Here is a 22,070-nt window from a genome sequence, read left to right on the forward strand (position 1 = left end):
ACAAGCAATGTGCGCTTGTAACATCAATAATCTCCCAACATTGATCCTCCATTAATAATAACTTACTGGGTCTGACTGTATCAACCATCTTCAAATAAAGACATAAAAGCCACACTTTTCAAAACATTCCTTCTGCACCATATTGCAACGTACGGGCACTGGGGGCATGTTCACGCGGTCACGAGGTTCAGTAACCACTCGAACACCGGCCGATCCCTTCTTGGCCATTACAAACTCCACTTCTGCAACGGATTAACTGCACCCTGCGGGGGCAGGAGCCTCACCCTCCCAGGGCAGTCCCCAACCTTCGCCGAAAGCCCGGACAAAGTGGAATGCTCTCGAGGGGGAAATCTCTGGCGATGGCACCCACAGACCTCCCCTACATCCACTCCAGGCAGCCCGGAAGCCCCGCTGCCCCGGGCCGGGCAAAGCAGGGTGGTTCCCCGGCGCCGCGGCCGGCTGGAGACGGTCCCGGCTCACAATGCGCCAGGACCGCCGCGCGCTGAGCGCAGGCGCCCGAGGGATAGGAGCGCTGTACCGACGCGGAGCCCCCGCCCGCCCACGTCCGCGCGGCGGGCCCTCCGCCTGCCCGGGAGCTGCTGGGGGTGGGAGGGAGGGCAGTGGCTAGACGGTCCACACCAGCATGACCAGGTCACGCCGCCACTTCTCTTCTCGCTCTCTCCGCGCCGTCCCTCTTCCTCTTCCGCCCCCTCCCTTCTCCGTGAGCCTCAGCCCGACTCCTCCCCGCTCGCGCGGCTGTACGGCCGGCTGTGACGTCACATTGCCCCGCCCCTTGCTATAAATACTGGCGTCTCCAGCGCAGCTTTCCCACACTCGCTGGCTCTTCGCTCTTCTGCGGTCTTGTTTTTTCTCTCCGTGTGGTTGCCTTCTGTTTCTTCTCATCTTTTCTCGCTGCGCTGCTCTGCGGTGTGACGAGGCCGAAACCTCTCCCCACCCAGTCCTCGCTTTCCTTTTACCCGCGCTGTTCTATTTCTCTCCTTCGGCCGCCGCCGCCACTGTTGCACAGCTGGTGTCGGTGCCGCGCTTTTCCCCCCACGTCGTTCCCGCAGCCTATGGCCCAGGCCGCCTTGGGTATTTCTGCTCAAGGTAACCACATCCCTCTTTAAAAATTCCGCCGAAAAAGAGAAGACGCTTTACCCGACTCTTTGGGCCGTTATCTCACGTGAGTACCGACTCGAGGGGCGCGGGGTCGGAGTGCAAGGGCGGCCGGGTCCTTCCCAGCTGGGCCCCGCTGCCCGACGGGCGTCCCCCCGCAGCGCCCCGCGGCCGACCGCCTCTAACATGGCGGACGGCGGTGTGTGTGGCGGGTGTCTGCCTCTGGCGGTGGCGGTGGCGGTGGCGGCGACACAGCAGAGCTGGGGCGGCGGGCCTCGCCTTGGGGTCCTCAGGAGGCCCCCGGACGCTCGGTGGATCCTGAGCCGCCGCGGTTGGGGCGAGGGGGTGTGTGCGTTTGGGGGGCGCGCGCAGGGGTCTTGCAGCCGGGGGTCGCAGTCGCCTCCAGGCGGCGTACGGTCCCCACCCCTCTCCCGTGGTGCACTGCTGTTTCCGGGGAGGGGGCCTGGCCCTCAGCCCTGCGGGGCTGGGGTCCCACAGCCCTGGCCCTGAGCGGGAGCGCCGCCTTGGCCTCCCGGAGCCCAGCGGGGGGCGGCGCGATGCGCGGCAACGGCCGAGGCCTTCAGTTATGAATGGAGCGGGGCGGGCCCCGCGCCGGCGTCTGGTGACAGCTGCCGGAGGAGGTCAAATTCTTGGGGGGTGCGGGGAGTGAGGTCCCCCTCTGGTGGAGGAAAGCTGACGCCGCTCGGGGCCCGGCGGCGGGGAAGCCCTGGTGTCAGGTAGCGAGCGAGAGGCCTTTGGCCCCTTCTGGAAGGCTTGGGGCTGCTGCTCCGCCCCCTACGGCGCTCCTGATTGGGCCGAGTCGCCTTCAGTCACCCCAGCCACCTCCTGGAGCCTGAGGATTAGTCACCATGGCTTGGTTTTCCCGTCCGCGCCGCAATTCCTGGGCAAAAAAGAACGGTAGACTTGAGTGGGTTATCAAGTACTGTCTAGACTACCAACAGTTAATGGTGATGACCTATACACAGTATGTATCCTGAACGTGTATGCTGATGTACAAACTTGGGGACACTTTCAAACGGTGATGTTTCAGCAGATTTACTGAATTTTGTGGTAGCATCTTGGATCATTAAAATATTCTGTGTCCCGTAGTGTTTGTACCGTAGAGTTCCCCAACTTTTTGGTGGGAATCTGAGACCACTTAGTGTAGAGAGAATTGCGTGTGGTCAGGAAGGGTTTGATGTGGACCAGCTTGGCAGAAATATGGCTGATTGTCTGGCAAGACCGTAATAATCCTTTAGTTTCTTTTACAAATGTGAGTGCAGGTGTTGATCATAAAGACAAGCTTTGAATTTACATTTAGTAGGAAAGATAAGACTCCTGAATAAACGACCGAAAGTGATAACGATAAACGCAATAATCAAGTAGTCAGTGCCTTTTTCTCCCAACGTTCATTATACAAATCTTCCAACGTGTTCAAAAAATTGTACCCCACCTAGATTTTACATTAACATTTTGCTATATTTACTTTGTGTTCATCCTGCTATCTAGTCATCAATTCGTCTTATTTTTGATACATTTCAAAGTAAGTTGGAGGCATAAGAACCTTCAGCCCTTAAACTGCAGCATGCCCATATCTTTAGAGTTCAATACTTATTTACTATTCCTTTAAAGAAATTTTAGATAAAAATCACGTAACAGAAAAATGCAGAGAGATGAGTTTTGACAAATAAAAATAGAGCTGTAAAATCCAAATCTATCAAGATGTAGAACATTACCATCACTCCAAAAAGTTGTTTCTTGCCCCTTCAGTAAGTCGTCATCTCCCACTCCCACAAAGTCAACCGCTTTTGAAATTTTTTTTTAACTCTTAGTTTTGCCTATTCTAGAAGTTTCATAAAATCATACAGTATGCATTTGTGTAAGGCTTCTTTCACTTAACATGTTTTCTATGTTCATATTGCAGTTATTAGGTTGTTCCTTTTTATTGCTGAGTAGTATTCCATTATATTAATACTTTGATTTTTTTTAATAAACTTTTTTGGAGTAATTCTAGATTTGCAGGAAAGTTGCAAAGATAGTACAGAGTTCCTAATACCCTGCACCTAGTGTCCCCTGTTATTAACATATTATTGCAGCACATTTGTCAAAACTCAGAAACTGACTTTGGTACATTACATACTCCAGACTTACTTTGGATTTTTCACCAGGTTTTTTTGGGGGTGGTGGTGGTGGTTAATATCCTCTTTGTTCCAGGATTCAATCCATTTAATTGTCATGTCTCTGCTGTGTGACAGTTTTTTAGTCTTCCCTTGTTTATGTCCTTGACAGTCTTGAGAAGTAGTGGCCAGATGTCCTGTAGCATGTCCCCCGATTTGGGTTTGATGTTTTTCTCATGATAAGATTGGGGGTTTGGATTTTTTGGAAAGAATACTACAGATATAGCCTCATCACACCAAGTGTGCAAGTTTAAAGATGATTGGTAATGGCAGTGTGAGCTGTTCAGAGAAATACTCATAATTTTAGACATGTAATGTATTAGCTAAATCATAAAGTCTTACCCATCATCCTGGTATCGGTAGGACTTTATACTCTAAGCAAGGAACTTTTAATGAATTGGAGGGGTAAAAGGGTGTTCTGGGTTCAGACTACTAGATCATGCTAGAACATTTGCTTACCAGATTGGTGAAGATGCTTTGAAATTTTTGTATTTTAGGCCAGTTACTAATTTGGGTTTTAGGGGACCATTAAAAGCAAAAAACGGAGTTAGATGAAGACAGGAAACTCATGAGTAGGTACATAAAGCAATTTGGAAAGGTGACTATGATGTCACCTTTGTGAATTTTGTAGTAAAGCAACTTGGAAATGTTTACTATGTAGAAAGTACTTGGTACACTGGTAAACCCTTTGAAAACATTGTTTCTGTGTAATGTGTCCCTAATTAAATATTGAACTAAATATTAGAACTATTTCTATTAAAGATAAAACTTCGCCTTATTTCTACAGTTAAATTTTAAATCAGTTTAATCTGCTTGAAGCACAACTTAATGTTTTTTAGCATTGTTGTTAGATGCCCACTGAGTCGATTCTGTGACTCTGTGTACAACAGAACAAAACACTGCCCAGTCCTGAGCCATCCTCACAGTTGTTGTGCTTGAGCCCATTGTTGCAGCCACTGTCAGTCTGTCTCATTAGCATTAATTCTTTTATTTTCTTCTTTAGGGCGAACTTTCTGACCAAGTATACAACTACCCAGAGGGCCTAGGAGAAGTGCTGTATAGAGAGCAGTTCGATTTCAACGCGGAGCCACCTTGGGAACCTAGCTGATGATAGGGGGGTTCCATCTCCTAACTTGTCCATGTAAGTTTTCACATCTGTGGGGGGTCTTGTAAAATTGAAGTAAAGGAGGATGCCATGTTGCTTAGTCTTTCCCAACTTGAAATTGTATTTATTTCTTAAAGTGCCGCAGCCTTTACAGCTTTTTTTGGTCAGGTTTTAAAATCGCTGAGAGGTTTGGCAGTTAGAGGTACTGCTTCAGTTGTATGCATTGCTTACCAATGGCTAGATCACTTAAAATGTACTTTATTTTGAATATATGACAATTACATTATTTAAGTTCATGTAGCAGGATAAGTTTTAGGAAGCCTTCTTAGTCCAAGTTTTAATATAAGTTGGAGAGAGAGTTTTTCTTTGAATTTAAGATCTGGATAATAGTTTATCACATCATTCAACCATTTAAGTGGATTCAAGTGTTTGGGCTTCAGCAGAAAAAAATAAAAACATTCTTAAATAGAGTAAATTTTCTGGTTCCATTTCATTCATCAAACGTATAACTCAAAATGAGCGTGGGATGTGAGGGATGAAACTTAGTTCTTTATTTTCTAGTTACGAGCCTCTTGCCAGACTGAGTGTGATTTTTCTAGAGTTTATATTCTTTCTCATAAATTGACTTTATAATGCTCAACTGGTAGGAAAAAATGATTGTTTTTAGAAGATTTACTGAGAGATGGTATATGTATATCTCCCAGTATGCCACCTTCCTAATGGATTTTCAAGGATAGTCTTTGACTATACTTGAGTTTTTACTTGTGGGTTTGAATTTAGAATTGAACCCCTGTGCAAACTATAATTCCACAGTAAACTGTTTGAATTTGAGCTGCTAGATATGTGTGGTTTGTTTTTAAAATTGAGATACCGTTTATGAACTTCGGTGCTGATACTGAAATTTGTTTTTTGTTGTTGAGGTTTGGGTGTTTAAGTTGGCCAGAGACTTGGGAGGGAATAACATGAGAAATTTCACAAGAAAACAAAGTATTGACTTAATGTTTCTTTAGTCTGAGGGAGGAAGCAGTTTAAATACTTGGATTTCTTGAAAGTTCTGCTGATTTAAAACCTTGAACTGGAGGCTTCCTATATTGGCTTGCTTCTGTATGACTTAAACAAATTGCTTATTTTTTTTTGAATCACAGTTTCTTTTGCCCTAAACTGGTACAATGATTCTCTCTCTCTCTCTCTTTTTTTAAATGTGTTATCATGCATGTTATGTAGTGTGGTCCATGGGTCAACAGCATTATCATCACCTGGGACAGAAATACAGAATCTCAGCCCCACCTAAACCTGACTTAGGTGACTTGTGTGTGTATTAAAGAGAAGCACTATTGCCACCATGTCACTACCAAGTCAGTTATCTTAATTTTTATAGAAAGTTGATCAGTTCATCTGTTCTATCAAGTCAGCTTAGAGAGTTAAAACTTTTGGGAGTGGAGTCTAGTTGCCATTATAGTTATGAATAGATCCTAAGATGGAGATTTAAGAACATGTTTCATATTTTGAGGAGATTGTATTAAAGGATAAGCTTTCTTTTAATTCAGATGTCTTACTTTGATGGAAACTTCGTATTATATATAAGTGATATTTCTAATGGTATTTCCTCTAAGAGATTTGAGAAACTGTTATCAGTGAACTGACATACATTAATCATTCTGCCAAATCAAGGAGTAGTGAAAAATACTTCGTCATTTTAAAGTAGTATTTATTTAGAGTAATTAGTAATATTATGAACTCAGAAAGTCCATACTTTTCCCCTCTTCTTTTTGGGGAAATAGGAGTGCATAAACTATACTTAAGGATATTTATTTATTATTCTGCAGGTTGTGGCACCCAGAGTGACTGACACTTTTTATTATGCTCAGGTACAACGTATATTATGTTAAATGAAACTGGTACTTGATACTTTGCTTTAAAGCTACAGCCTTGGTGGTGCAAGAGTTAAGTGCTAGGCTGCTAACCAAAAGGGTTGGCGGTTCGAACCAACCAGATGCTCTTCAGGAGAAAAGGCCTGCAATCTCCTGTAAAGATTACAGCCTAGGAAACCCTATTGGGCAATTCTACTCTGTCCTGTAGGGTCGCTTTGAGTCGAAATCAACTCGACGGAAAACAACATTAAGCTACAGGTCCACGGTCCTTTATGCATATAATACTCAGATCAGAAGTGTTCTCAAGGAAAAAAAAATTTAATAGCTTCCGTGGTTACAGTACCTTCCATGGTTACAATATCTGATGTGACCTAAACTTGTTTGGGAAGAAAAACTTGACCTGAATCTGAGCTGATTTAAGGTTATTTATATCTTTACTTATCCCATTTAGTGTTGATATTCCTAAATTTTGCTATAGAAATACTGTGGTTACAAAGTGCTGACTCATATCCTCCTAGAGAGTGTTTATATGACAAAGTATATGTTTTATATTACCCTTCTAAAATCTGAGAACTCCTAAATTCAGAATATCTGACCCAAAAGATTTTTTGACTTGGATTAGCAAAAATGGCAAGAGAATTTCGAATTTCAGAAATGTATTGTTCTTAGATGCAATACCAGTTTGCTCTACTGGACATTCAAATAATGAAATTAATATTCTATGGAACAATACTATTTGCAAAACTATAAGTCATTAAAGGACTTACACATTGTCATTCATGGAAATTACTTGGGACATAGCTTGGCAAAGCGTGTATTATATTTTTTCGCAAATTAGCGTGCCCACGTAAATAACGTGCAGAAATTATGTAAAAAAAATGTACCGCGCATGTCTGGTGACATTTCCAGAAGTGAATTTTGGCCTCATTCAATAGTACAAAAATGTTAACTTTTGATCATATTTGTATAATGGTATAAACCGTGGTCAGGAAGTCATGGATTGAGTTTGGTAGTACCCCAGTAATTGGAAAATAAAAATAGAGGCAGTGTGTTTGTTTCTGTTAATGTATGTTGATCACTATATCCCCACCAATTTTGAGTCATCAATCAGAACCTTGAACCTACTGAAGCCTGTCCATAAATCACATGCTATCAATTAAAAGTGTAAACAAAGTGAAGCCTGTACTGGCATAAATGACATCGAGTAGCTATCAGTAGGAATCTGGCTTTTAATTAGAGGAGTAAACAAAGCAAAACTGATACACAGTTCTCTTGGCTCAACAGTTAAATGTGAAAACCTTATCAGATCATCTTAAGTGAAACCATTGCGCTGGTAGGTCTGCTTATTTCATGGTCTAATTGTGTCTTATTAGCTCCAGTATCTTTGATCAGTGATCATAAGTCATCTTAGTCATGTCTTGCAAGCATATAAAAAGGCCCTTGCTTCTTGTACACCTCACATCAGTTTATAAATCTAAATCTTAGAACCGTTTAGATCATGCCAGGAATTAAACACAAGTCCTACACCACCAATTTCAAACTGAAAGTCGTTTTGAGGGCAGGATAAACAAGCAGCAGGGCAGCAGTGAGAGAGTTTGAGATTGTAGACTTGTCTGTTCATGAATGGAGAAAGGAGAAAAAAGGAACTGGAGAAAATGAATCTGTGAAATTGCACACTCGTGGGCCCAAAGTGAATGGCCTGCGTTGGAGAACGCCTTGATAGAGTGGATTATTTCTCAAAGGGAACAAAATCAAGCTGTCTTCTACTGTCACGATTCAGATGAAAGCGAAGCTTTTAGCAAATGAAAGGAATCCCAGATTTCAAGGCACGTTTCACCTGGATTTCTAAATTCATGAAAAGGACTGACCTTTCTGAGAGAACGAGTACCACTGTAGGCCTGCAACTTCCAGATGACTGGGAGGAAAAGATGGTCAAATTTGAAGGATTCTAGGAGTTGGATGATGAAGATGGTAATGAATAAAATGGCATCATGAGCCTGTTTGGTTCACCATTGGTTGCATTTCGTTTAGGAAAATAGCTACCTTAAATGAAGTTTCTGTGAGATCAGTTTTATCTTGGTAACATTAAATCTGTTGGACAGAAAAAATATTGAAAGTGAAGTCAGCAACATGTTAAAAAAAATATTGATAGAGTGCACTTATGAAAATAAACACGCAGGAGGTTGTGTGGTTTGCAGAAAAAATAACACATGCATTATTTGCATAAAATAAAGTAACTGTATGAACTCTGAACTGTGGTGGTGCAGTGCTTAAGCTCTTGGCTACTAACCAGAAGGTTGAGGGTTCAAACCTGCCAGTGGCTGTGTAGGAGAAAAGACCCGGAAATCAGGTCCCATGAAGATTACAGCCTAGGAAACCCTATAGGGCAGTTCTTCTCTGTCATATAAGGTCAATATGAGTTGAAATTGACTTGATGCCACAGAGAAACAGTACTTCATAATTAGTTATACTTCAGTACAATTTCTGTACAAGTGGTCTGAGTTGCAGAATTTGGCTTTAGGGTTATGTTTTTGACTCAGATAACTGTTGGAACTTGAAGATAGTTAATTCTGTAAGTATCTGGAAACTTTGGAAGTTTACATAAATTTTTCTTTGAAAACTTTATAGAACGTGTATAATATAGTACATGAGCCCTGCAGAAACATCTTAACAAATATTTCAGTACCAGTAATATTTTAGATTAATGAGATAGGTCTCTAATTGTGGAAAAGTTGTTGTATGCCGTTTTTAGATCTCCTAGGGCTTTTTTGCTTGATTAAAGCTTTACCAGTGGGCTAGATTTTCAAGTTATTTTAGCAGTAGCTCCAATTATAATTAATAAATTAGCATAATGGAAAATACATAAATACTTCGATCCAGAAAAACTAAATTCTCTTCTAACCAGTTACTTCTGTTAGGGGATCTGCTGATGAAGTCAGATTGAGTTAATGTATACCTTTTAATGTTGCATTGTATGTACATATGGAAAAGGAATTTATTTAATTGATCCGTTTAAATGGATTCTTGAAGAAATTTTTTTTAAATTTTTACCTGATGTTGTCATTAGTTGACTATGCTCATGTATGTAACTTCACAAGAACAATGTTTTAAGTATTCATATTGTATCTGCTGATTGTTTGTACTTAACTCATGCTAGTCAGTAGGAGCTGCCCTACCTAAGTTAGGATTATTTTACAAGGAAAATAAAAATGTTCTTTGTGAATATGATAATGCTACTTCTTATGTTTCACTGTTAATTGTCAGTAGAAAAGATGAGTTGTTTAATCTGCTTATGGAGAAGAAGAAATTTTGTAAGTATTTTTATCCCCTTGGCATACATAAAATAGTATTTAATGGTGCCTCGCTGCTTGTGTAAAGTAGTAAAAATGATTCTGTACAAGCACAATGTGAATAAATAGCATGTTAATAGATAAAGTTAAGATTTTGGGGACGTGGCACTCTTTCTTCGGGCAAATTTGGAATTTTTTTAAGGAAGGCCGAAAAGGTTGGAAAGCAGTGTAAACCGAATGGTTCTTACATTTACTAGAGGATAGATAGTAGATAGTTGGGCTTAGAGAATTAACAGTGACTACTGATCTGTGTCCTTGTTACAGCCCCTTTTTTCCATTTTGCTTCAGTGGATTCTCCCCCACCCAAAAAGCATTTTGGGACACTCGGTATGAGGTATTGTTTATCTGTGAGAAATGATTGTAAACTATAAAACCTACACAAGTGGTAGGCTACTATTCTAGTCTGACCATTGTTCAGGTGAGCTGTTGTAAGTGAAGCTCTCACATACTGGTAAGGTCCAGTTGTGTGCCACTGAGTAGATTCCGACTCATAGCAACCATATAGGACAGAGTAGAACTGCCCCATAGTGTTCCTTAGGCTGTCATCTTTACAGGAGCAGATCACCGGGTCTTTTTTCCCAGGAGCCACTGGGTGGGTTTGAACCAATGACCTTTTGGTTATCAGCCAAGCACTTAACTATTGCGCTACCAGGGCTCTTTTAAGGTCCAGTAAACACAGATAATTTTGTCCTTCATCTTCATTCCAGAGTCTTCCATGCCAGTTTAATCAGAATCAATTTGTTACAAGCCAACTGAAGCAGATACTTAGTCATCCCTTTCGCTAATCCGGGGCCCTGGTGGTGCACTGGTTAAGAGCTCAGCTGCTAACCAAAAGATTGGCAGTTCCAATCCGCTAGCTGCTCCTTAGAAACCCTATGAGGCAGTCCTACTCTACCCTGTAGGGTTGCTATGAGTCGCAATCGACTCAACGACAACAGTTCTGGGTTTTTTTGTTTTTTTCTCATTCATTCAGTGTTTTTTACATTATAGCACAGATAGAAAATATTTGTACAGCATACTATTACAGAAGAATTAGGCTGGTCAGGTTCCGCTTGCCCAGGCACACCCAGCCACCAGGAGTCTGAGGGAATTTGCCTCTTAACTGACTTGCAGCAGAAATCAAGGCAAAAACCCTTGTGGATTGCTCTGCTCTAGTCTTTTCATCTTTTGTTCATTGGCTTATGTAAGTACACATTTCAAGTCTCTATTCAGAACTCATTTGCTGTAGTGTTTTATTACCTTTATTCTTTACTGTCCAGCTTTGTAAGCTTGTGAATTGATCTTTGTTATAAGTAGTCCTGGTGGTGCAATGGTTAAGTGCTTGGCTGCTACTTGAAAGGTTGGTGGTTCAAGTCCATTCAGTGGCTCTGTGGGAGAAAGACCTGACAATCTGCTCCCGGAAAGGTTACAGCCAAGAAAACCCTATGGGCAGTTCTACTCTGTCACATGGGGTCGATCACCATGAGTTGAAATTGTGCACCTAATAACAGGAACACCTTCAGCAGAGTCATTTGGGGGTTATGATTTTCTTCACTGTCGTGTGTACTTGATCCCTGCCATCCTCTAGAACGGCTCTGTACACTACCCAGTTGGCTATTCAAATTTAATTACAGCTGAATAAAATTTAAAAATTCCTCGGTTGCATAAACCACAGTTCAAGTCCTCACAAGCTATACAGGCTAGTGGCTATTGTGCAGATAAAGAACATTTTTGTCATTGCACTAAGTTCTATTCAGCAGCACTGCTCTAGAATAATTACTGTGAATGTGAGTAGCACTGGCCATAATTATCTTAAAACATTTATTAATAAGAACCATACAAATTAGACACTCTTTGTCCTTTTTCCTTAGATTGGTCTAATAAAAAGCTGTTATTTGCCCAGCATATTAGGATATAGCTTTTTACTATGACGTGTTCTCATGCAGACTGAAATTAATATTAGCTTTTTGAATATGTGACATTAGAAACATGGCCTCCCAGATTAACTTTGATCTATTTTCTTGCTGTGTTCTGTATTCTTTAGTGCAAGGATCTTCTGTGATGCCCAGTTTGCAAAGAGTGCTAAATAAGTATAGTACCATATTTCATCATCTAGGTTCACAATGATTGGCGTGTTTATCTGGCTATAAAGCATTACCAAAAGTAGGGTTGGCTGTCCTAGTATGTTCAACACAGGCACCATAACAAAACAAGCCCCAAATAAATAACCAATCCACAAAATGGGACGTGTGCTATCCAGATTCTGAAGAGCTCCTATAGGTCAGTAAGAAAAAGCAAGAATAATAGAAAAATGAGCAGAAGACTTGAAAACAATTTGGCATCAACAACCTAGCAGTTCCACTCCCAGATACGTGCCCTAGATTCGAGTGCCTAGAGCAGTGCTATGGAAACTGCCAGTCAGCATAATAGGGGCCAGAATGTGAAGTAGCACACTGCTTGCTTCGTTGGTGAAGTCCTGCTACTAAAAAATGATCAGCTGATCTAAGCGGTGATTCTGGCCCACAGGATGCTTAGCTTGTGGACCAGCTGGTTTGCAGACCATAGTTTGAGTAGTACTGCCCTTGGATATATAAATAATAACAAAAAAGTATGTTTTAAGTAATGAATGTCTATAAATAATAGTGCAAAAAGAAGGGGGGGGCCGAATAACCCAGAGGTCCAGGTTGGATAAATAAACGTGGTATATCAATACAGTGGCATACTACACAGCAGTGAAAATTAAGACTCCAGTTACATTTGTCTGCATGGATGGATTGCAACATTGGAGACCAGACAGTCAGCAGTTACTCAGAAGCAAGGATGAGAAGGCAGGGAGGGGAAGGGAAGCTAGATCAATGGAAAACAGAGCAGACAGAATGGAAATAATGAGAATGCTGACACATTGTAAAAATTGTAACCAATAACGCAGAACAATTTGTATAAAAATTGTTAAATGGGAACCTAATTCCCTGTATAAACTTTCACCTGAACAGTAAAAAGTTTTTTAAAAGCATTACCATTTTACATTGCTGTGAAAATCATATATATTTCTCGTTTAGTATTGTGAGACATTAAATTGGCTGCCTCACACAGGCACTTAAAACTAGCCTGTTGGGCTGGTTTCTTTTATGATCTTTTTCCCACTGAAGTCTCCTGTTTATTTTTGTTCTTATTTTCCTTTAAAAATAATTCTTCAGTCATCATCTTCAGTGTTCTTTCTCTAGAACTTTGAAATGGAGTAGTTACCTTTTTTTTCAACCTCATGACTCGAAAAATGTGTCTTAACAGGTGTTTGTTGCTATTACTGACTTTCTTCTTGCTGTCATTTGAAGTAAGCCTTGCCTTGATTAGCCTAAGGATTCAGGCTATTGCTATTATTCCTTACTTATTTTTGGTTTTGGTAGGGCAAAAGTAAGGAGCCCTAGTGGCACAGTGGTTAAAGTGCTCGCCTGCAAACCCACAGGTTAGCAGTTCGAACCCACCACCCACTCTGGGGGAGAGAGGTGTGGCAGTCTGCTTCTGTGAAGATTTACAGCCTTGGAAACCTTATGGAGCAGTTCTACTCTGTCCTATAGGGTCTCTGTGAGTTGGAATCAACTCAACAGCAGTGGGTTTAGGGCAAAAGTTTATATGATTGTATGATTACCACCCAATTTATTGGTATTTTCTATCCACCAGTTCATTATGTAGCTTCTTGGAACTACTTTTTTTTGTGTGTGATTCAAACCTGCTCCAGGCCTCACATAGTGCCAAAATAATTTTTTAGAAAGAAGCCCCTTCTAATGTGCTTCTGGCCAATTATTTCTAAAGGTTTTCTTTGTGGTAAGTAAGATTTTTCTGTTGGAAGTAGAATGTAGAGGTGACTTCAACGGCATTGAGTGTAGTTTTTAAAAAGCTGTGAGCTGAGTGCTAAGTCATCAAATGCCTGAGTAAAAAGAAAATCAGCCAAGTGATTAAGGTAGAAATGCCCTTATTAGACCATCTTTAGAGTAACTACAGTAGTTAAATTTTAAGTTCTCATTTTTAATGAAAGTGATTTAATGTATTAAGGTTGGGTTTCCTGCTTAGGTGTCTCTGAAACAGTACTCTCAACCTTTCAGCTCTCCCTGTTCTACTTCCAGGGAGGTCTTCACTTCAGAAATCCAAGACCCATATTCATCCAGCTTGGTGTCAAGTGGGCGTTGCTGCCAGAATTATCTTGTGATTATTTGAGAGATGTATCAGTTTCTTCTGAAGTACAATCAACTGTAGAAGCCTTTGTAGCAGGTGTGTAACAAGGCAAGTGCTCAGCTGCTGCAGACACTGTTCTTGGAGCTGCCCTCTCGGAATGGGAGGACTCATGAGCCTCATGGAAGGCTCCAGAGAGCAGTACTCTTTGGAGCCCTTTGTTTCTTTGGCAGTTCCTCATGAGAAATGTATTATTAAAAAAAACAAAAAACCAACAACACCAATATGAAGGTGTAGATAAGGAATGTTATATATATTTTTTTTCCTAGCTGTGAAGTCTGAGAAGAATTATAGTTACTGTAATTATAGCATCTATATTATAAAATAAGCTGAGCTTTCTTACCATTTATTGATAAAATATTTGGTGTGAAAATAGCATAAAGGTTCTTGTGAGTAGATAACACTTCCTAGTGTCTGTTGATGATAAACATCAGAACTTTTATTAAAAATAAATTTGACCTTAAGTTCCAAAGCATCTTGAGGAAAAGAATCTAAGATTTACATAGGGGAACACAAATGGTTAAGTGCTGGATTATTAACCAGAAAGTTGTTGGGTCAAACCTACCCAGAAGCACCTTGCAAGTAATGCCTGGCGATCTGCTTCTGAAAGGTTGCAGCCTTGAAAATCCTATGGAGTGCAGTTCTCTGCATACGTGGGGTCGGAATGACTTAACAGCAACCAACAACAGATTTTCTAAAGCTTACTATAAATAATTCAGTGTCCAGCAGCACGAGACTATAGCGTATAGTGGCCCATAATGTGTTGGAGCCAGTAAATCAGTCCCATTTCTGATTTATAAGGCATAAAAATGTTGCCTGTTTGGGATTGGAGCACTGGGGCGGTTTAGTATCTCCTGGATTTGAGTCTGCATTCTTGGTGGAGAGAGGTTCCTGGAAAGACTCCCCACGATGTTTACAATTAAGCTGGATTAACTTGGTGGATGTGCTCTGTGCTTGTGTGGTATACAGTATAAACATAAATTCTGCTCACTCCATGCCCAACACACCCACACTTCATGCTGGCTTCCTAGGAACATGCTGTGTGTCATAGATTCTTGGCTCAACATTAACATATCACTGTGTAACTTTAATGCCTTTTAACATATTAGTGAAATATTAACTATGTAATTAAGGTTTAAGTAAGGCAAAATTTCAGAACATAAACCTTTTTGTGACAGTGGAGCTGTAAAGTATCTTTGCTAATAACATGTTAAGAAAATTGTAATGAAAACCTCTTTGAGGTATGATTTTGAACTGCTTTTTAGGACTCCCTCAGTGAGATTGGGGTACAATATTGGAGGTAGGAAGGACTCAACATCAGCTCACCTTCACTCACCAAATTACTGTCCCTTTTCAATTGTTGGAAATATTGGATTGCCTAGTGACATTTTATTCCAGGAGTTTCTTGGCTAAAAATACGTTAGAAAATCTGTCTCCTAAAGATACTTGTGTTTTGCAGATTCTTTTGATGATTGGTGTTTCTTGGCATGGTTTTTAGCTTTTAACAGTAACTGATAGTTGAGCTTTGCATTTACACAGGGTCGCTTGTATACCGAGGTTATGAGCTCCTTTTAAGGATGTGAAAGTTGGGTGTTCATTTTCAAAACATTTCCAAGGAGTTCTTACCTCTCACTACCTTTGTCCATGTGTTCCTGAGCACTATGGGCTAGGAATTAATGGCAATCTCAGAGCCTTTAGTGAGCATCTAAAAATATAAACAGATCAAAGCTCACTTTCCAAGAGTATATTTAGAATTTTTTGAAGGCTTAGTAAAGTTGGTGGTAAGATAACTTTTATGTTGTTGTTAGGTGCCGTCGAGTCGGTTCTGACTCAGCGACCCTGTGTACAACAGAACAAAACACTGCTCAGTCCTGTGCCATCCTCAAAATCGTTGTTATGTTTGAGCCCATTGTTGTAGCCATTGTGTCAATTCATCTTGTCAAGGGTCTTCCCTTTTTCACTGACCCTCTGTACACAGGCTTTATTAGTATTGGTTTTGATAAACTATTGTAGTGCTCAATGTAATTAAATATTACTTGTACTACACGTGTTTTAATGGTTTCAGATGTGTTAGATCCTTTTTGTCAGTCAGTGATTGCTTAACAACGCTGAAGTTACTTGTCAAGTCAGAGTTCCATTTCAAAGATAAATAGCCTCTTCACAAGCATTGTATCATCCCTTTAGTGCAGAGCATGCTTTCCCGTGTTTTAATTCATATTGGTAGTACTGTTATTCATTAGCTGTTTTAGTTTGGTCTGCATTTGATGTTTAGACTTTTAATCTATAGTGATGGAAAGTGAGTCACTGGTTTCCTGGAGTGGGGTGGGATTTACTGCAAAAGAGGGACATGAAGAACTGGGGAGATTGAAAAGTTTTATGTCAATATCTTTATGGCAGTGGTGGAGTCAGTCCCTGGGTGGTGCAAATGGTTAATATGCCCTGCTGCAAACAGAAAGATTGGCGGTTTGAGTCCACCCAGAGGGGCCTTGGAAGAAAGGCCTGGCTGATCAAATTCAGAAAAGTCAACCATTGAAAACCCTATGGAGCACAGTTCTACTCTGACACACATGAGGTCTCCATGAGTCAGAACTGACTGGACAGCAACTGGTTTTTTTTTATATTACTGGAATTGTAGTCGAAGATACACAAGTGTATACATTTGTCTAAATGGGTGCATGTTATTGCATGTAAACTTTCAATAAGGTTGATGAAAAAAATTTCAAATTTGGGGTCTACATAAAGCTCTTAAAGAGAAATTTGGAGACCTGTGTTAGATTTCTGAAAAAGGAACCCTGTGTTTTTTAGGGATAGGGTGCTGGGGAGGGAGGGAGGTTTTCATTTTGCTTTAATTAAGCATTTGATCAGCATCTCTAGAGCTAGACTGCTTAGGTTCAGATCATTTACTTGCTGTGTGACCAAGTTATTTAATTATCCTGTGCCCTCTGTCTTCATCTGCCAAATGAGGATTGAGGTTTTAATGGTTAAGAGAATTAATATTGTATAGATAAAGTACTTAGAGCAGTGTCTGTCACACACTGTTAGAAAAATGTTTGCTATTAGATTGGAGCTAGTTTCGCAAGCAACGAAAATTAAACCTACTAGATAATATTGTTTGAAAATAGTTGGAAAATATCTTTATCCCTATGACCACAGTACTCTAGAAAAAGCTCTGAAGAATGTGAGCATTCAGCAGGTAAGATTGTGGATCAAATGGACCTGATGTTTTTGTAAGTACTGAAGATCCTGAATGGTTGAGGAAAGTTACCTTTTCTTTATAAAGTGATAGGAAATTGAGGTTTATCTTGTCCTGACTTTTTAAAGGTAGACATTGTGGCAGCAGTTGCCTGGGGTGTTCCATATTAGATAACTCAGGGCTCCCAAGTAAACACTGCATATGTAATAGAGTATACCTAGGAGACTCCTGAACTGAAATGCTAGGTTAAAGATCTTGATTAAATTTTTTTTCATCTTGTTAATAGAATAAATGAAAGCTGTTTTGGGATATCCGACTTAACAGGAAGTTCTTACCTTATTTACCTTTGCATTTGTTTTTGAATGAGTCTCATTTGCTTTTTTCTACTGCTCTTAGTGCCCAGTTGAATATCGCCTAAAATTGATGTTCTAGCTGAAGTTACATTGTTTAAAAGAAACATGTATCCTCAAGCCATATTATGTCAGTTCAGGTATAACAACATGTAGAAAATGTTCAAGGTGTGATTTGACTTTACTGCATAAGCATTAGGTCTTGTGTAGGTACCCCTAAATCACCTCCTCTTCAGTTTCCACCATAACATGAAAGAGTTTTGATAAGCTGAGTTGAATGTAGTTGGCTTCTTGGGGAAGCGTTTTAGAAGTTAAGTATTGTTTGTGTTTCATGAAGTCTGACTAATGCTACAGCTTATTGACAAGTTAGTTTTGGCGCAACCAAAAAGTTGACACTTTGAGGACCACTGATAGTTTACTTTTAGGGTGAGGGTCATCATCCAAGGTGAACCCAACATGGAACATTCAGGGAGAAAGGAGGTGCCAGGGACACAGAAAAGGCTGTGCGAGTTTTAAAATAGCTTGTCAAGACAGCTGTTTGTGCCCGTTATTAATGTGGCAGCCAGAGCTTTTGTTCTTAAAATTGGTACCAGATAGTAAGTATACTTGGGAAGATGAGTAAGACATTAGATGAAGAAATGCCATAATTTCTTCATTTTAGCAGTATAGGACACCTTCCTGACAGTGTTAGTATAAGAAAAGGATATTCTAATAATTCATTTTGTGATGTTTTATGCATGAATTATCTGTTAATACTACTAATGGCTGAACGTTGGTTTCGTAGTAGCCTGTTTAAAAAAATCATTCCCTAAAGTAACCAATGGACCCGTGAAATTAAGCAAAGAAGATAAATCTCTATGTTCATGTGATCTGGAGAGGAGAATGGGTGGTTTGAGGGAGGGGGGATTTATTATATTAATAGATTAATTGATGGATTGGATCTTGTTACTTAGCCTGATGCCCTTTTTAAAAATCAGAATTCTTAGTAACTGCTTCAGGATATACAGGTACCTAACTTATACCTGGAGCCTTGGTGGCATAGTGGTTAAAGCACTCAGCTGTGTGGCTCCACAGGAGAAAGATGGGGTAGTTTGCTTCTGTAAAGATTACAGCCTTGGAAACCCTATGGGGCAGTTCTACTCTGTCCTGCAGGGTTGCTATGAGTTGGAATCGACTTGACGGCAGTGGGTTTGGTTTTTTTTCCCTAATTATAATGGCATTTTTGTGTGTCTGGCAATTGGAAGCTGAATCTTAACTGTTCTGATGACATTATGTGGCTGTTTATGTGAACATATGTTTTCACTTAGGTGATACATAATTTTTTTTTTACAACAGTCTTCTGAGGAAGTAGTTCAGTGAGGTTTAGAGAAATTGACTTCTAGGATTGCACAGGTATACTATATGACATACCCAGGACCAGGTCTTCTGATTGACCAAATCAAGCCATCTCATAAAAGGACCTACACTGCTAACTTAATGTAGCTAGCACTGCTTTCTCTTGATGTGAGACCTAGGCAGTCTTTATCAAAGCTGTAGATTGTCCAGTAAAGCAGCCTCTCCCACCCTCTCCCACATCTATTACTTGGTGAGCTGTCACCTACTCTGTGTTGGAGACAAAACAAAAGAGTTGTATTTAAAAGACATTTTTCTGCATTTACCTTCCAATGCTAGTGATAGGACTGGCAATGTATTGAAGTTCAGACTAGTATTTTTGTTGCTTGTCTGCGGATAATGATTTCACTAGCTTTCTCTACTTAAAATAAATAAAAGTGTATGTGTTATGAAAAAAGCATAAAACAAAATATGAATAATACAGACTGGATTTGCAACTCTGTATAAATAAGGTGACCATACAGGGTATGAAGTACACATGTGGTTATCTTTTAAAAAAAATACATTATATTGACTTGCTTTTTAAATGTATAAAATACATATTTAATCATTTTTTAAAATGAGCTTTAAAGGATATTAACTTAGTGTTTCTGAAAGTGTGATTACACTGATCCCTCAGTAAATTTAGGCACCTAGCATACTTTTTCATGGACAACTCATACATTAAGTTTAGCTAGTGAAATAATATGGACTTTGATAAAACTTCTATTTTGACAGTTTGTTGCATATTCTAAGGACCCAGACATAAGGCTTGGTGGCCCGTCTCTTGTTTTTCTTGGTTTATGACTTTCGGCTTTGTGGGATACGGCTGAGATGAAAGGATTTATCGACGATGCAAACTACTCCGTTGGCCTGTTGGATGAAGGAACAAACCTTGGAAATGTTATTGATAACTATGTTAATGAACATACCCTGGTAAGTGTGCTATCCCACATTTCTCAAATAGTGTTGGTTGATCATCTTGCCAATTCTCAGACATTAATGCTGTGTTAATTTCCAAGATGTTAATCTGATACAGGTAGTTGGTTAAGATGTTAACTTCTCCAGGTTTTCTTCTCTGACTTTCCCCTCCCTCTAGTCCCCTCAGTGATGGTGAGCTTTTCTTTCTAGTCCACGTTTAAAAAAAAAAAAAAAAAAAAAGCTTCCTTACAGCTTCTTTTCTACCATTATCTGTTAGCACCTAGCTCTTTTATATTCTATTTGTTTTCTTGATCTTTGTCAGCTACCCTCCTAATCGGTATATGACTTCTTACTCATTTTCCTCAACTGTATTCTTCAATGGATTTTAACTTTCAAAAAATCTTCCTTTTGTATGTTAACTTACAATTATATACAGAATTGTATATTAAAACTGCCCCGGGAATCAATTTCTATAGGATCATTTTCATTTTAAGCTTGCTTATTGGCTTGCTAATGGAATCTATTTCTTTATTGGAACTAATTTCTCATATTCCCCAAATTTGTTGAATAATTATTTTCAGGTTACTCATGTTCAGTAATGGGATACAAAAAAAACTCTTGCAGCACAACTGGAAAAACATAACCGATGTCACTGAATGGTTCATGTAGAAATTTTTGAAATGGTTTATCTTTGGCTATGTATAGTTTCATCAAAAAAAAAAAAAAAAGGTCGAGAAGGGAGAGTGTTGACATGTCATGGGGTTGTTAACCAGTGTCATAAAACAATATGTGTACTGTTAAATGAGAAACTATTTGTTCTGTAAACTTTAACCTAAAGTATAATAAAAAAGAAAATTAAAAAAAAAACTCTTAACCTTCAGGTTGCAAATGTAATCGTCTTTCTTACCCCAGCAAAATCCCTCTCCCTCTGCCATCAAACTTCTAGAAAAAATAGTGACATTCTCTTGTCACATTGTTAAACCTACTCCTGCCAAGCGACTCTACAGTTAATTTCTGTCGTGTCACTGGAAACCTCCTGGTCAAAGTATGGTGACCTTTCTCTTAGTCACTTAAAAATTCTGATTCTCCTCCGGTCAGATAGAATCTTTGAAATACACCCTTTCATCCTCTTTCTTGTCCCACATCCTAAATATCTCAACACTTAGTAACATTTAGTGAGGGTGAATCCTCAACTCTGTTCTCTTTCCTGGTGGCAGTCTCATCTGACTGTATGGCTCAAGGATGATTCCTTCTGGGGTTTTTTTGTTTGCCTTTTGCTTGTCCACCCTTAGCCTGGAAGAGTCTCCATCTTTGCTGCATAACATCATTGTATCCATCCCTTCATCAGTTTCCATCACCATTATCCCAGTCTACTTGAACACATACCATCATAGTAACCTCATAACTTATCTCCTTTCTCCTTTTTCCGTTGTTTTTTCTAAGCCTACTTCATCTTCTTGAATATTCATTAAATACAAAACTTCCCAAATTTATTGATTTTCCATTGCCTGTTGAGAATTTTCCAGACTTATACTTGCCTAAGATAAGAAACACTACCTTTTTTATCCCTTTTCTTTTGCTCTGGTACCTGTAATTTCCTTAATTTTTTTCCCCATTAAAGTAAAAAAAAATTTTTGTCTCCAGAACACTAGAGATGGTATATTTCATAAACATGGATAATTCCTGAATCTGCCACACATGACCCATAATTTCTAATTATATCTCTCCTATGCTTATGTTCCAATAATGTATCATTTTCAAATAACCTTCATTGCTTTTCAGACAATATTTTGAGTATTAATACTTGCTAAATAAGATTACTCTGTCTGCCATATAACATTGAGTAATTTATGCTCTGACTGGCACAGTCATTTCTCTGGTCCTAGAATAGCCACAACTTTAAAATTATTACCCACCTCTCCCCAAACCCTTACTTAGAGTCAAGTTCTTTTCTTTTGAGGGAAGACTGTTCTTATTCAGATGTGTCTGATATTTGGTATACTCTGTATTTTATTATTCTAATTTTGCCATCTCTGCACACAGATTACCAACTTTGTTTCCTTAAAAATGGATTCCTAGTGAAGTTATTTTCTTGTTTTACCATCTTGTCTTTAGGTGCAATGTGTAATAGAGCTATATAGCTTGTTTTGTTTAGCATTCCTAATTCTACTCGCTGCATTAGAAAGTTATATCCTATATAACTGCCAGAATACGTATAGATTTTAAACAGCGGCAGGGAGGATGGAAGGAAATAGAAGTTCTCCTTCCCTCTATTACCAAAAGTTAAAATTGAGGTAATTGATTCCGAAATTAAAAGTCTTAGTAATTGATTTTTTTTTTAAATTAAAGGAGAAAATACTTTGAGAATATATAGAGCACAGGAAAAAGTCAAGTTTAAAAAGAACAAACA

The 22,070-nt window shown here is 39.5% G+C and overlaps 1 protein-coding gene across 4 annotated transcripts in view; it reads left to right on the forward strand.

Moving 5' to 3' along the window:
• Positions 1-825: 825 nt before the first annotated feature.
• AZIN1 (antizyme inhibitor 1) overlaps positions 826-22,070 on the forward strand; it is a 33,763-nt gene continuing 12,518 nt past the window's right edge. The window contains exons 1-4 of one of the 4 annotated variants that reach the window (NM_001291514.1): positions 826-1,183; positions 4,297-4,434; positions 13,720-13,864; positions 19,478-19,675. In NM_001291514.1, coding sequence (NP_001278443.1) covers positions 19,574-19,675 — 102 coding nt within the window. In that variant the 5' untranslated portion in view covers positions 826-1,183; positions 4,297-4,434; positions 13,720-13,864; positions 19,478-19,573. Of the gene's footprint in view, positions 1,184-4,296; positions 13,865-16,383; positions 19,676-22,070 lie in introns of those variants that run through there. The other 3 variants (NM_001301741.1, XM_023725683.1, XM_023725681.1) reach the window with 3 other exon arrangements.

The sequence above is a fragment of the Trichechus manatus genome, unplaced genomic scaffold (genome assembly GCF_000243295.1).
Source record: "Trichechus manatus latirostris isolate Lorelei unplaced genomic scaffold, TriManLat1.0 scaffold00009, whole genome shotgun sequence".
NCBI classification, from domain to species: Eukaryota; Metazoa; Chordata; class Mammalia; order Sirenia; family Trichechidae; genus Trichechus; species Trichechus manatus.